The sequence below is a fragment of the Melopsittacus undulatus genome, chromosome 10 (assembly GCF_012275295.1).
Source record: "Melopsittacus undulatus isolate bMelUnd1 chromosome 10, bMelUnd1.mat.Z, whole genome shotgun sequence".
Classification (NCBI taxonomy): domain Eukaryota; kingdom Metazoa; phylum Chordata; class Aves; order Psittaciformes; family Psittaculidae; genus Melopsittacus; species Melopsittacus undulatus.
Window position 1 is genome coordinate 2435767 of NC_047536.1, and position 17190 is coordinate 2452956.

The 17190-nt window shown below is 38.6% G+C and overlaps 1 protein-coding gene across 2 annotated transcripts in view; it reads right to left on the reverse strand.

Annotated features, from left to right (window-relative positions):
* Positions 1-17190, reverse strand: part of SLIT3 (slit guidance ligand 3) — a 499607-nt gene that overhangs the window by 444731 nt on the left and 37686 nt on the right. For both annotated transcript variants that reach the window (XM_034066703.1, XM_034066702.1), the window contains exon 5: positions 5358-5429. In XM_034066703.1, the coding sequence (XP_033922594.1) occupies positions 5358-5429 (72 nt within the window). The remainder of the gene's footprint in view (positions 1-5357; positions 5430-17190) is intronic.

Here is a 17190-nt window from a genome sequence, read left to right on the forward strand (position 1 = left end):
TTCATCCTTCCAAAAGCAGCCGTTCTATGTGGAGGCAGATGCCAGATAATTCCTGACAAGCATTAACCTAAAGGAAAAGTGATACACTTCCCTTGCCAATTTTCTGCAGTGAAGTATTACCTAATTTATGTCTGAGTAGCACTTTAAAACACAAAACATAATTACTGCTAGTCACCCTGGGAAGCATTAGTGCACAACTAAGAGACACATACATCAACAGCAAACTATAAGACTTACAAAAATCTTACATTTTCATGACTGAAGTTGCATGACCTCCAGCTAAGAAACCAAATAACAGGATCCAAGCTTTGTTCATGATCTATCTACTGCAAAATGGTTTTATCCATCTCAAATCGTTTGCTTAACCACACACGAGCTAATTGGCACAACATATTGTACATGTATGCAACAGAACAGCTTCCTGTTTCTGCCTGAACATAAAGAAGCGATTTTTACTGTGAGGGCACAGACTGACCAGGGAGGATGTGGAACCATTGTTCTTGAAGATACTGGAATGCCATCAGGACAACGGCACCAGTCTGCTCTAGGTGACCCTGCTTGAAGAGGTGTTGGCTGAACAAGATGACTTCCAGAGGTACATTCCAACCTGGACTGAGCTAGCATGGCAAGTGTTTGAGAGGGATGTTAGTGTGCTACAGGGGTAGGGGTGGCTTTTGTAAGCAGCTGATAGAATCTTCCCCATGTCCGACACAGCCAATGCCACCAGCACCAAGTTGGACCTGCTGCTGGCTAAGGCTGAGCCATCAGTGACAGTGGTAGTGCCTCTGGGATAACAAGTTTAAGGGGGAAGGAGCAATTACAGCCAGAGAGGAGTGAGAACACGTGAGAGGAACAGCTCTGCAGACACACAGGTCAGGGCAGGAGGAGGCAGGAGGTGCTCCAGGTGCCAGAGCAGAGGTTCCTCTGGAGCCCATGGTGCAGACCATGGTGAGGCAGCTGTGCCCTGCAGCCTATGGAGGTCCATGTGGAGCAGATGCCCACCTGCAGCCCATGGAGGTCCATGTGGAACAGATGCCCACCTGCAGCCCATGGAGTTCCATGTGGAATAGATATCCCCCTACTGCCAGTGGAGAAGCACAGATTCTGTTACTACCTTAAACAGCGAGCTAATCTAAAAGAGAATTTAATGGATGCTTCCACTCATCTGATACTTTTGGCATCAGGTTTCAGTATCTTTTTCCAGAGCCTGGTTTGTTTTATCAAGTGACAACTAAGACAGTTCATTAAAAGTGAATAGACCCAACAAATGTTCCATGGCCATAAATTCAGAGGAGGTATCAATTCTCACTGCAAGACTTCAGTTTAGAGCACTTTTAAGAGGATTGGGGTTTTTTTCAGCCACACAAAGGAACTTTGCCTTGACTACTTAGCGGCTTTAGATATGAAAGTTTCAACAACAGAACTAATATATTTTTACACGTTGGTGGCAAGGGGACTGTTTCCCTCTTGTTTTCAAAGATATTTCATAGACCCCCTAGCATACATGGCCTTCCGTGAAAAGCAGCCATGCTCTGATCATTTTACATACCAGCTGTGTACATGAAGGAAACTCAAGGACCCCAGCATGCACAAAGCTGTGTCTACAAACGTTGCTGATACACTTCACAACTTGTTTTGGATACCAGGAAATAATTACCTTGGAATCAAACTCTGGGTTTATGGCTGCTAATTTACATGGGTTGGTTTACTATACTTTCTGTGGGCATTAAATCACTTAGTTTAAGATTTATATTACCTTTTTCTTTATGGCTAGATAGTAGTAAAAAATACCTGAAACTATTCCCCCATCTCCCCCCCCCAAAATATCTTTCTTGTTTCCATTCCTCAGTTTATTAAAAGTGCCTTTTCCTCGATTCAGTTCTCATTAAAGTGCCTGCAGTTTGAATTATCAGATACTTAATTATTTATCCCAGATAAAACATTTAAGAAGCTTTAAAACCTTGAAAATTAAGGCAATAGAGCAATAGCAAACAATTCCACTAGAGAATCGAGCGTTCATTCACCATCCAACTTCAACTTAAAACTCTTACCTAAACTAAAGCAAACAAAATCCATGAGTCTCAAAGCCACTTTTTCTAGAAGAAAAGGCTCAAAACCTCATGAGAAACTCATTTTGTGAGACGTTTCACATTCCATCTAAGGTTTATTCCCCTATTTATATATATCTGCTTCTAATATCAACCAGATGTGACAAAGAAGTCTAAGCAGCACTGTAAAAGATGCAAGGATATCCTGTAGTTCAGCATTTTGAGAAAGGCTTGGATGAGAAAGGGAAAGGTACCTGGTGCTTAAGTGATTAACTGAGGAAACAGTTATAATCTGAGAAGCATTCTTAATGAAATATGTTCTAGTTATCAGAAAGACTGCACTGCAGGAACATGCACAGTGCCCCGACAGAAACACTTCCTGGTAACCAACCAGGATAACATCAGGCTCAGAGCAGAGCTGTCCCACACTCCACAGACATGAAACAAGAACCCAACATCATTGAACAGGATTGTTCTCTAGCATTTCAAGCACATCATCAACAGGAAAACTCACTGTTCTTCACTTCGATTTCCAACAGCAACAGGACTGAAGAGATTCTGCTGATCCTGAACTACACACAAATTAGTGTTCATTCCAGTAAACTCACAGGCAGATTTCAGCCCCACTGACAGAACACTGAGAAAATCTACACCTTTATTTTGCAACCTGTAACTATGCCTTAAACATCAACAGGTCTTCCTTGAAAGCCTCCAGCAGACAGCATGTTTAAGCAGGTCAGTCACTCCACCTCCAACAAACCCAAACACTAATGAACATGCCCAACTTTCACACTATTGCCAAATTACTGAAATTAACGTGTCATCCTTGTGTTTAACGTTACATCTGTTACAAAATCTGTTACATCTGTTACGAGTTTGGACCTTCATATCCAAAGCTGTAGACTGTTCTGGTTCACTGCTGAAGGGAGCCACTGGAAGAATGACTGCTGAAATCACTTTTATTTGCAGGGTGGACAAGACTATGAGCTCTTCATTTCCATGAGTAAAACCATAATGTACATTCTGGGCATAATGCATGGCAGTATTTAGTCCTTAAAGTTTTGCATCATTTGAGCTGTAGCAAGCTTACACAGTTAAAATGCTCTGTTTGGGACTTACTTATCAGGATTATAACAATTTAAAGAAAGAGAATAATTGACTAATAGCTTGGTAGACCAGACTCAACAGTTAGAAAATATGACAGCAGAAATGATACATCTATACTATGGAAAATTAAAATGGAGATCAGTATTATCTACACAATTTGATGCTCATTTTAATTAACTCCTCACAAATTCCACAGAATATACATCACACGTGTATCAGTCCCTCTGATCAACTTCTGCCTCACTTTTATTCCCTGTCATAACTTTCTCAGCTATGCTTTCTTCTTGAGAGTCAAGGTCAGAGCAGCTGCAGGACAGGAATGCAAGCACCATGTCTCTCTGTCAAAGTGCTTTGCCCAAAAAGCCAGAGGTGGACAAAGTAGAGCTACACACTGCTAGACTGAAGACAACTCATAACAGAAGTGAGAAAGAACAACCCTCCAATCTACAAGGAGAAGGAGCAAGACAGTAATACAAAAAATAGAAAGTAACCAACTTAAACACATAGTTCTATTTTTCCTCAATGTCTAAAAAAAAAATTCTATGTATTTTTACTAGTTCGAGTAGGTAGCAAAATTTCCCATTCTTATCCCATCACTGAAAACCATACAACCAAACCGCATTTAGAACCATAACAGTTCAATTTTAGCCAAGATTTATTTACTTAAAATATACCCTATATTTATATAACACTTGTGTCTTCAAAAGAAAAAGCAAGTTTTTACTTACAAACAGTGCTCAAGTGATCTATCTAAAGCACTACTCCACAGTAAGCAAGGCTTTGAATGAATGTCAGAGAATGAAGACAAATGTTGCGACAGCATCCATTGGGAAGCATTACAGATTACAGCATTCATATTAATCATTCTAATTTATGTAATTTTATTATAATCTTTGTATTCTAAATGCAAAATTATTACCCTTGCTTTTAAGGACTATAATATATCATGATTACATGATCTACTAAAAAGTACATACTCTGCTATTGAAAAGCCTCAATTACTTTCACGTGGTTTCTTTGTGCAAGGTTCCTCACAACAGACGTACACAGGTTATCAAAGACACGACATTCCCTCAAACCCACAAATTACAACAAAGTTACTACCAGCCTAATGATAGACATGTTCAACACCACCATTCAGAGAAAGTTTCAACATGTTAAAGTGGAATTTGCATAAATGGATACAAGTAAACTCTATAATCTTTCTTTTTCTTAAAGCATCACCATTTCCTTACACAACCCAGCTACATGAAACCACTCTTCTATTAAATAAATACAACTGTCATCTTTCTGAGTCTAGATAAGGGCATCTGCAAGTACCAGCTCATGCTTTATACTCAAGAGGAGTTTCAAGGTACATAACGTCAAAAACATGCACAAAACATGATGAAACACAACCAAACTCCTCAGCCCTAGCAAAACCATGAAGCAAATGTTTTCTAGTGCATTCAAGAGCTATGACCAAGCTTGCAAGATAAAGTCTGTAAGTTTTTCAAGCAGATTTCAAGACTACAAGACAGTTATAGTTTGTAAGTATTTATATATTTTTATCTCCAAAAGTGTTGCTCACTTGTCCAGTTTGTCATGAGCAAGCTTGGACAACAACAAAGCTCATTACAGAAACTCTCCAAAACTGTATCAACGTCACCCATGATAGTGTTCAAGTTGTCTGCTTTTAAAACATCTACAAAGAGCCTTTTTAAAAATAGCTGATTGCAAAGCTAACCTTCACCATCACCATATGTTCTGTATTTCCACAGGAAGACAAATTTACGGGACTGCCCAAATGGTTTGGTTGCATATAGAGGTATTAAAGTTGTAACAGCCTGTATTATGTCAACATGTGAATTTCTAAATAAGACTTCAACCTCTCTTTGTGGACATCTAGACTATACTGGATATGAGAAGTTGACGCATTCCATGGTCTCTATACCTCTACATAGAGAGCTAAAAATAATTCACCTTGAAGTTATCATGGTGAATATACAAGGAACAGAAAAATTTGTGGTTTCTCATCCCTCTGATATTTATGCTCTACTGAATTACAACTACACACATGCAAACATAACACATCATTTCAAGAGCCTTTACTATTTAGCAGTTCTAATATCACAAAGATTAAACCTCTCACCACAAAATACAAACGTGCAGATCTGTATAATAAGGAACATACAATAGGAACATAAATCAGGTTGTACTTACAATCTAGTTAACTTCTGTGTGTTCTGAAAAAGCAGCTCTGGAAGAACTTGCAATTTATTCTTGTTCAGACGCCTAAAACAGTTACAATAAGAATAAAAAATAATTAGATTATCTTCCAGTTTAAGAAGCTTATTCTACTATGCATAAACACATGAAGCTTCCATTATAGTAAACCTCATGGTAAGAGCTCATCACAGAACGTGTTGTGTACATTATTCCCACACGAGCCAAATGGCTCATGCCATCTGTAGACCACCTGCCTACGTTCTTGAGGTAGGGAGTCAAGTGACAGTGACCACAAAGTTGGAATGTTATAACAGGGATGAGTACACAAATCACTTATTTCATTTTCCTCTAGATGCCTACTAACTGTGAATCATATGGCCCCGATCGACAGCTTTCACTGCTCTGAAGGACAGTTACAAAGGAACTATCTGGAGCTGCTGTCTCCTCCTAAAGATCTAGGTTCGGTAAATGAAGTCATTTGATCAACTGAGTTTATTTTCACATTAGCTACAGGATACACACAAGAAGAGTTTTTAGTTTAAAGGCTTTTATTAAACTCTCCACCTTGCAAATATGGGCACTGCTGTAGAACACAGGAACACACAGGTAACAGAACAATGGTATGGTGATTTAGAATAGAATCTCAAAGATTCTTCCAGCAACATATCAGCGAACATATAGGGTTTAATGTTTATACCTTAGCCCATTTTGTTCATTCACTGCAAAAAGTTTTATACTGATGACCACAACTTGTGAATTTTATCAATTGTTACAAGTTATTCCAGCCTAGAAGCTATAAGAAGCATACGCTTTCTCTCCTTCATAGAATGCATGGCAGCCCTGCACAATCTAAAAGCACTTCTGCTTCTTAGAAACAATCTTTTTCCACAAGCCTTTTTCTGTTGTCTAATAGCAAAAAGTCGCTGCTTTCACAGACCTAATGAATGTTATTTACTTAATGAAGTTGACTAACTAATTCCTTAGAATTCCACTGTTGTAAACAAGAAGCCAACCTCTCTCATACATTCATACCTAAGCCTGTATTTATGCCTTCTTTGTGCCCAATCTACCTTAAAAGTTAACTTCTGTAACAGATTTTTGGTACAGTTTTGATCACGGAAGACATCAGGGACCTTTAGAAACCTGCTGATACTTAGCATCCCATGTCTGCTTTCCAGTTTTCTTCCACATTGAGTAATTTCACTATCACAATTCAAGAATTTTTGGAATTGAAAGACCTTCCTCAGATCAAACTAATGTTGTGGGGTTTTCATATGGCAGAGTTTTCATATGGTCACCATATGAACATGTCCTGGAAGACAAAGGGGTGATGGAAAAAAAGGGAATAAACTTCTCTTTCTGACACCTAGAACAGATCAAAGGATGCTTTGCAAACTTGCTTACAGAGCCTACACATTACACATGGCACGTGCTGCACGCGAACTTAAGCAGATCCAAAAACCACTTATTTCACAGTTTCTGAGATACTCGAGGAAACCAGTAAAGGAAACACTAAGCAAGAACACAGGACACACTAAGCACTGGTTCATATTTAGAAAACTATACAGGAAGATTTTAAACTGGATTCCCTTGCCCATGTGGAATTTCACGCTTTTATACCTAAATAATCTTGTTTAGCTTAAATTTGATAGTACAGCGCTACTGAATCCTCATCAAATTTAGGTTTTCAGCTAAGCATGTTTGTATTCTAGAAAGGGATAACAGGATGAAATACAACAAAAACAATTACGATAAAACAGGGCTTCACACCCCTCAATTCTGTCCTCTTTCAGCAAGACTCCCACTATTTCCTGAGAAACACTAAATTTGTTCAACTTCTTCATTGGTCATAAGGAAGACTGCCAGTGAAATGCATCTATTCCACATAGTTATCTAATGATTACTTCTGATTGTTATCTCCTCTCTCACAGTGTACATGTAAATATGCACTGTCAATCCAAAACCATCTGACTTATCTCAAAGCAACATCCAGGAGTATTCTCATCTCTATTCACAAGGATTGCACAAATGCTGAGTTTATGCTTATTGCTCTAAGTCACTGAAATAAGCAAAATCAGGTGAAGTTTCTAGAATAGGAAGTTCCACCAACAAGCAGACAAGAAAATGTACATAGTAACAAAAAATATATCTTCAAGGTTAGGAAGTTTGCAACCTGAGAAGTCACCATTTCACAGTGACAAACTTCTTAGAGAGTAAATAAAAAGCTAACATCATTTTTTTTCCCCTTACTATCAAATTAATCCAGAAGATCAATATTTTAAATCATTATTACCTATTATTTGCATGTGCTAACACTGCCCTACCTGTCATGCATAAAGGACCAAGTTCCCAGTTGCCCTTTTAATTGCCCTAAGCATTTTAAGATCTCATTCTGACATCACTTGAGTACTGATTTTCTTTCAAACACTACATGAAGTCTACACAAGGATGGTTTTGAAAGGCTCATACACCATCCACCCAGGACTTACAGCACACTACACCTTAAAACTGCCTGTCCTCTTCTCCCATGTTAAACACACACCCACCATGCAATCAGCATGTGTGCATGCACACGTGTGCACACACAGCACCAAAACACCACCACCCTAGCACTGAGCTACACCCAGAGGAAGGAATCTGGGGCACTGAGCCAGACAAGATCTGGTCCAGGTTATTTGACCTGGGACTGCTGGATGTGAAAGCAGCTGTTCAGTGTCTGCAGTGTTTTGAACTGGATGTTTTACAGCTAATAAGACCTGCAAAGTATTCCGGGAATTCAGAGCGCTGGGCAGAATGATGCATAATCATTTAATGCCACAGAACAGATGAGTTCCAGTGCTGGATCCCAAGCAGCTCTGGACCTGCACAGCATGGAATCCAGACTAATAAAACCTCCTGGAAGCTGAAGAACTGTGCAGAGAGGCTCTCCAGGAGTCATATCAACTCTGGCAATACCTGCCTTGAGTCAAGCTTATTAAGTCTGATTAGACAGATGCTGACTGTAAGGTCAACAATTCCCACAACACTGCAACTCCCTCCATCTGCCAGCTTATTTTAACCACAACTATGCATGAGAAATAGAACTTTATACGTTCTGCTCGTTAGTCTTCTCAAGTCCCTGTGACCCATAAAACCTGACCAAGCACCAAGAGATCTGAAGATGTAAGCAATGGTGTTCCAAGAGTCCATGTGTCACCTCCAAGGCTTCCATGTAAGACCACCACACTAGCACAGCATCCACTCGCTAGGCTCAAATGTGTATGCACCTATGCTTCTATTGGAAGATGTTTAGGAAACTGGAAATGGTAAAGGCTAAAAACCTATATTTCTGTATGCAGGGATTCACTACAGCAGTGAACTACTGTTTCTTCTGAAATTATTATATATCACTGACACACTTTTAATAACTAAGATTGCTTAGTAAATTGAGAATTTCAGCCTAGGGTACAAACTCATCTAGTTTAATTATGCTAGGATAGAATATGGCTTCATCCTCCTACTATCTCTCATATAGAACCAAGCATATAAGAGGTTCAATCCTTCTAATCACCTTACACAGAAATGCAGAGTAGGAGCACTTCCATAGAATGTTGAACATTATTATATATAAATATTCATAACACTAGACGTATATATGCAAAATATCTCTACCCACCATAATAGTTATGAATGATAGCTTTATGTAACAGAGCTTCAGACTTACAAGACGTACCCATGAGTTTTTAATGAGAGTAACTCCTTCCTTCAACACTGCAGACAGCTAGACATGTCAGCATTATTTTGCAAGATATATAGCTCAAGTAACTTGTTGACTAATATAGACTAATTTGTTGACTAATATGGGTACTGCATGACATTGTTTTTAAGGAGAATATAAAGATAAATAGACATTAAAAGAGAAGAAATACTAGGCTACACCTCAAAATGATCTTAATCATAATGTTCAGAGAAAGATGACAATGGTGATCAGAGTTAAGGAGCAACTTCATATTGGAACAGCTTAGTAGACTTCCCACAAGGAAAACAGTTGAGGGAGAATATGCTAAAGGTCTGTATGATTAGGAAGCAAGGGAAGGTGATAAGAAACAGTTGTTCTCATCTTTTGCAATACAAGAGAAAGCTTGGAACTATCAAATCAGAAAGCTTGGATATATCAAATGGTGGTGGTAGCTTCAAAAAACAAATGGAATTAATTTTCCCACACAACATACAGTTCAATTGTGTACCAACTGATTGCTTGCCATTGGATACTAGTTTGTGTGGGTAAAGAAGACAAACAATGAAGAACATTAAGTGATATTAATTAAAAAGGCCCAGTTAATGATTCAAGTGATCTCTGCCACAATATCATTTATATATTTGTTTTTTCTTCGTTTGTTCTTCTTTAATGAGTTTCAACTGCAGACATAGTACTGGCCTACTCATATTTTGGGTCTGAGCTCACATGGCGTTATCTTCTAGCTTTTGGCACATCTGTTTCTTTTCCCCTGTTGAGTTCATCACAAAATACTTTCAACTCAGTACTAAATTCACATTAAACATAAATTCATATTAAACAATACAAATTGAGATTTTAAGCCTCTATTCAAAGCATTTCTGCAAAGCTTCTTTAGACTATGAAGCCTGCCTGCTGCAAAAATTTAGCATGCTCCCAAAAGAAAGCTTAAAATGACCATCAGTGGTCATTGAACACCAAGGAGCAAAGAAAAAGATTCCTCATTACAGTGACAACTAAAAACAGGTAGATGTGTGTATAGGCATATGTATGCATACCTGTATATCTATGTATACATCTCTATGAAAATTACTTTCTTCTCATTTTATTTCAGCCAAAGCCCTTGTGTCCCAACTCTGACACCCTCACTACCCCCAAGCAAACTGCTCTTCTCTTAATTATATTTGATGCTTATTTTAATTTCTTATTAAATACATAAATACCTATACCACACAGCTGCATCATGTTACAAACTGTGTTTTCTTGCTTTCTGATTCTGATGGCCTAAAACACAGATTTATAGAATTTGTGACCTTTCAAAGTCACACATATACATGCAACATTGTCCTCCAGTCTATTATTGTTTTCCTTAGAACAGCCACATATAGCACCAAACACACTGCTTCAACACAGGACAAACACTCTCACCTCCTGAGAATATTTTGCTCATATATATACATAACAAGTGCCAGTTTCCCCCCTTTCTCCCTCATTCTACTGCCAGTTTGGGGGTTCTATGTCCTGAAGGAAAAGGGATAGAGGGAAACAACCTCAATGTCAATCACAGACTATCAAGGGCCCTTAGAAAAACAATGAAGAAGTTATTAGCTGTGAAATTCCTACCTTCCTGGCTCCAACCAGGCTAATAATATTCTTCCTCTGTCTGAAGGTGGGATAGGAGAGAAACTTAACTATTGAGATTCCCCTGACTATTAAAAAACCAAGTACAAAACAACCACTGGATCTTTGAAACATAATGCTATCAGCCTACAGGTAGACCTTTCCATGAAATAAATGGAGGAGAAGACCTACACTTTACAAGGGATATTTTTACCTTTATTTAATTTTTGGTTTATTCCTTTTCTTAGCTTCCGGAGGAGGAAAAAACATTTTTTTTAATAGGAAAATGCTTAAGTTGCTTTCAAGCCAGAGAGTCTGCTTCCCTTGGGGTGAAAACTTTCTTTGGGGTACTGACTTCAGCTGCATCCCTCATGTTTACACTATTGGAAGGGTCTCATCCCATTTGGATACTGTTGTCTTACGGAGTTCCACTCACAAGAGCAAACACAAGATAAAACTAATCTATATCAAAGGTCTAATCAGTATAGATGGAAAATAACAAGATGCATATGGAAGCACAAGTGTAACATAGCAAGAAGTCAGCCAGCATCTTCCAGGGTTTTACCATTTCAACTGTAGGACACAGTTTGTGTTACAGTGAAATGACTTTTCTTTTTCTTTGACATTTCACCTGATAATTTAAGTTGATACACTGGCTATGACAGAAACTGTCAGTTTTATTATTGGCTCTTTGGTTATAACAATTATCTAGATTTAACCCCATGAATGTGGGTGATACTCACTGGCCTCCAAATTCTGTGTCTGCTTTTCTACTGAGCAGCAACAGCTTTACTACCAAACCACAGTACTGCATATTTGTCATGAAATAAGTAGCACTCTGTTCCTTTCCACACAAGTTCAACAGCTTTCAAGTTTGATTTAAGATCTATATTTGCGTTGCTACCCATTATACAGCTCATTCTCCAACAGAAAATCAAAATGACAGTGATTCTGATTTCTGTTTAAATGGGTGGCAGTAAGGGAGCAGCCCTGGTACTCCAGCCATTAATATCCAGAAGTTATCCAAGTAATCTTGGGTTCACTCCCCAATTTAGTCATTTGTTTAATTTCACACTCCAAACATCTGGGTCTTATTTGGGGCAATAAACAAGCTAGCTTGTTCTCCTTTGTTATTAAGAGCTCTGTGGCATTGTCCTTGGAGAACAGCCTCGGGGAACATGATGCAGTTGAAGTTGTTTCTGAAAACTACTTTAAGGGAGAAGTGATTCTATCACAAGCTTGGGCATAACCAAGAAACAATAAAAATGAATTAATGCATAACAGGAGACTCAGACAGAAAGTCAGGAGTTACTGATCTCTGTAGAGTTACTAAGTTTTCTCCTTTAAATAGCACTGACTTGGGAAGCAGTAAAGCAGGAGCCCAGTCCATTTCAGTCAATGGTTTCACCAGAGAATCCTATTAGCATCAAGAAATATGTTGTGGTCATTAATGTAACTTATTCTTTTGCTTTATATCACTTCCTTTTCATAAGGGAAAACAGCCAAGATACAGCACCCATTAAAAAAAAGTCAACCTTGTTCATTCCTTTCTGTCAGCACCTCTTTATATTACTACACCAGGAAATAAAACCGGACGATACATAATGGAATTTCAGAGGTTGCTACGAGGAAGCCCAGCACAACCATATTACAGGATTATGGTGGGGAATAAATGAACTTCTTTATTTAGGTGACATGTTAGTACAGAAGCTTTCCCCAAAACTGCCAGAGATCCTGCTGTATGTCACTAAGGGAGTGTTTTCTGAAGGAAAACTGATCATAAGAGTTACAACTTTGAGACCCCTATTACAAACCCAGCAGACTGGGTGGTCCTGGTTCCCATTCTCAAAGCTGTCAGAAGTAATAACCCTTATTAGTGACTTTTCATTAGGCTGAAATAATTAGCTCCCCTCTACCAGAAGCCAGCTTACATGCCTCTGCACAGAACAGCAGCATACAAACTGGTAGCTCTACAACACTTCAGTTTCAATATGAAAATCCTTCGGTTTGTTTTCTTCAGGATCCCTTAACATAAAATATGACATTAAGATGGAACATCGAGCCAGTTCATCGGAGATGTCCCCTGGCTAGGAACAAATTAGTAACATAAACTAAGTATGAGGAACAGGTTTAAACTTCAACCAAAGCCAACATGAAGAAACAAAAAAGGTGTAATAACATTTGCATATGCATTAAATAAATTGAGACCAACAACCTGAGTCATACAGAAATGGAGAGAAACGTTAGTACCAACTTCAGTGACAAAGGGAATAGAGAATCTTAAGTACCAGAGAGTGCTTATTAACAACATCAACAGCAAGAAAACCCTGTAAATCCAGAAGCAGCAGGCAAAAGTACATGGGCAACCTCTTAACTCAGTAGCGTATTTATAAAACCAGTTGCACTCATGCAGGATGGGAAGTTATAGCTGCTTTTATCAGCCTTTCATGAAAAACTTCACAATTTCTCTTAACTATCATATAAATAAATCCACCAAAGTTGATCAGTAAACCTTCAGAGATGCTCTCTGCAGCTGTTTCTCAGTTTGAGTGTTTTTAGTAAGTTCTATTGTTTCAAATAATAATAATAATAAAAGGATTTACACAGAATCTTCAACTTCTTACATCTTCAAAACCCTAACACAGAAAAAACATAGTTACTTTCTCATTATTCCTCAACAGACTACATGAATATAACAGGAATTTATTGAAGGAATATAAACTATTGCAGCATCCCTCAGTGTCCACCATTTTTAGTACCTCATCAATTTTTGTAAAGGCAGTAACCGTAAACCATAGTTAGACCATTTGCTGACACCAGACAGTGAACTCTCCAGGTCAGGGCTGAAACGGTGTGAAGAAAGCAGTGTGAGTTTTGGCATGTGTATCTCCAAGCTATGCTGCTCCAGCTGATAAGTCTTAAAAGTTGGTATTAACCCAACCATTTCCAGACGTCAGAAATAACTGAATAATCAGGCAGAAAACTCACAAGTAGGACTGTTACTTCAATGTCTACCAGAAGCAATAGACTGTCCCTGTTTGATCCGCTGTAATGACCTGATACCAGCCCGGCTCACCGCAGTCTCCATATATAGTAAAGAATGCTCCTGTGGCATGTCACTCCTGCCTCCCCAGGGCCATGTGCCAAGCAGCACTGTCAAAAAGGAAGACTAGCAGAATCATCTCCTGCCCGAAATCAAACTCGATGTTTCACAGAGGGACCATCCTCCAAAACCAGCAGAGTGAATATAAGGGAATAATGAAGTGAAGCTAAGAGCAGCTTATACACTTGACTTAAGCCTGAGAACAAAACACAGCTCTTGTGACTGCTTCATCACAAGCTGGTGAGAATTACCTATCGCAACTCATTCAAAGGACACTTGCTCATTAGGAAGCCACAAGGAGTAACCAGCAACAAAAAATCCACTGTCATTAATGAAGCTCTTACCTAAAACTTGAGCACACTTGGTTTTGTTGATACGGCTTTTGATCCAATTCCACTTTCCCAGCAAGTTATCAAGTGCTTCAAACCTAGCAGTTTCCATTTCTCATGTTCATTACACCTATCCCACTCAGAATTATCCATGACAAGAATTACAACGTACATACATAACATCATCATGAACCCTAGAATCCTCCTGTCGTCCTGTGATCCTCACCATAACACCTCAAGACAAAGATCTAGAGAAAAGATCATCTCCAAGCAACTGGGAACACGATTCTAACATAAGGTGAACTATAAACCAAAATGGATTAGTTTGTTGTTCTATATGAAAGGCTGCAGCTTCTGGTGTGTTCAATGGACAAAGTTAAAATGGAGTTGTGCCATAAGAAAAACAAGATCAATACTGTACTGGTCTGACAGAAACCCTTCAAGACCTGGATATTCATACATCCCACAAGAATAAAAATACGTTAAGCAAAGCACTCTAAATTCATCATCATTTCACAAAGGAACAGGATGATTTAAGGATTGCTGTGCTTGACACCATGAAATTCAGCCAATAACATGGTGTTTTCTAAGATGGCAAGAAGTATAATCCTCCTAATATGAGGAAGCTCAGAGAAACAAAACCCTTTTGATAAAGTTATTTAAGCTAAACAAAGTTCAACCAAATTATTCCAGACCAGTGATGCAGCAGTTCTTACCCAACAGCTACACAGACCTTGAATTATTTCCTACAGATCCTGGAGAAATGGCTGCTAAATCCTTTAAGTGTTTTGCTTAAGCAAATAACTCCCATAAATCTTCACCAAGTATAAAAAGCTGCTAAAATCAAACAAGCAAGCCACAGAAAAGAATAATGTTTAGAACTCTGAAGGAATATTCAATGCTGATCAGCTCTTCCAACTGAGTTATGGTTACATTGTAGTGGAAGTGTCATTATTCCATCTGCTTTGTAATCATCGCTTCCAGAAGCTGAAGAATCCTGTGGTTACAGAACCTCTTGTCTACATAAATGAGACCCAAATTTGTTTTTCCATGAGTTCTTCTGGGTCAGTGACCTACTATGAAAATGTTTTTGATGAAATCAAGCTCGTTTATTTTCATGTTGTTAAAACAAACCTTTTTGTTTTGTAGCCCTGGTCAGATGTACTAATGCAAACCAAAACCAACTCACTGAAGCATGCATCCTGCTTTCTTGCTAGCTGCCCTTTGCCTGCCTTGCACTTTTCCTGTGTTTGGATTCCTCCTGTGCAGAGCTATTGACAGAGCTGCTAATGGCTTCCTTCACAAAAGAGGGGCCAATTTATTTTCTTAATGTGTACAAAAGAAATAAAAGCTTCACTCTTGCATCAGCAATAACAAGAAAACTGGGGCCGACCAGCAGTGGCTGAGTAATATGTAACTATATAATTATGTGCTACAGACAGACATAGGAACTATGAAATCTGAGGATATTAGTGCCCTCCAGGAGTCCATAGTACATAAACACAGTTACCTGGAAGTGCCATTTTCCCAAATGTGTATACCCAATTACAAGATAGAACCACTATATATCTACACATCTCCAAAGAATCATTGTAAGTAGTTTGTCACAACTACTTTATTAACCAAATAGTCCCCAAATGGTAAGCAAGTGACAGCTGCTACATCATTAAGAATATATTCCAACAACAGTCCCATAAAAATAAACACATGAAGAAATATCCTTCTTGTTCACTTGACTTCAGGACAAGAGAAAGCAGGAGGGATTCATCCTTGAACTACTTTATCACTGCAACAGGCTAAACCAAGGTGGTCCAGCAGAAATAAAGCGGCAGGTAGTTCAGGGCACTCAGACCATCATCTGATCAAGGCATACCCTTACTTCTTTTACCTGTTCTTTCTGTTTTCTCACCAGATTGCATGCACAAGATGTAGCTCATGCAAGGTATTTAACAGCAGTAGAAGGCAAAGATTGAAACTTCTACTCTGTAAGTATGTTCATGCCACTCGCATCAACTACAGCTGCATATGAAGTATTTCTCCAATGTGCAAGGACACAGACATTGTCCAGCCTACTGTTGATAGATATGGAGCAAGTTTTGCCAAGCTGACCATGGATTTCTTTCCTGAGTTAATCCACAACTACTTCTTCAGTCATGAAACTTCAAGCCCAGCAATCAAAGAATATGGGGGCAAATCAACAGTTTGCCATGTTAATAGGGTAACAGAAAGGGGCAAGGCAGTTTTCACTTTTTTCTCAAACTATCCTAAGAAATAGAAACCATTTCCAAGCATATAAACTGTATGAGCATCAAACACCCGCTCATCTGTGTATAAAGACAATTACACGTTTCAATGCCTGAAATAATGCTTAACTAATTTCAATAAAAGCTCAAGTTATACGCTCTGAAATCAGGAAAATAGCCAACATCGAGATCCAAATTGCAGATGCCTCTCACCTCAGGCCAAGCTACCATCAGAGCACATCATATGCCTAAGCACTGCTGTTTCCAAGCACACAGTGCCCACACGATGTTCAAAGTTTGTCTCCAAAAAAACCCAGTATTTTTTTTGTGTGTTAAAGATTTTTCTTACTCTTCTACAAGAGCCATGTTTCCATATTTTGACTTTCTGGAAAATAATGTAAATGCTTTCATTTCAAAGTTATAGTGATAGCTCAGACCTGTAGTACATCATTTGAAGTTCAGCCAGCAAGTTCTTATGAATATCTACTGACCAAAGCTGTGGCCACAGCTGTTTTGAACCTGCATTGTCCTGTCTTGCACTGGGGCAGGACATCTTTTCAGAGTTGCAAGAAAGCACTGATGTCTGAAGTAGCCAACAGGTAGCTGTTTGAAGTGCTGTAATGGACCAGGACCATGGCAATGAACACCACACACTGCTGGACTATTAACTGTAACAGTTCACAGCAAAAGGTTCTGAAGAAAAAGCTAAAACTGGAAGTTGCAATACGTATGAAATGAACAAAATTCAAAAGGAAATTAATGAATTTTGGACTTCAAACAAATGTTAATATTATCTTAAAGCTTTAAGTACATTTTG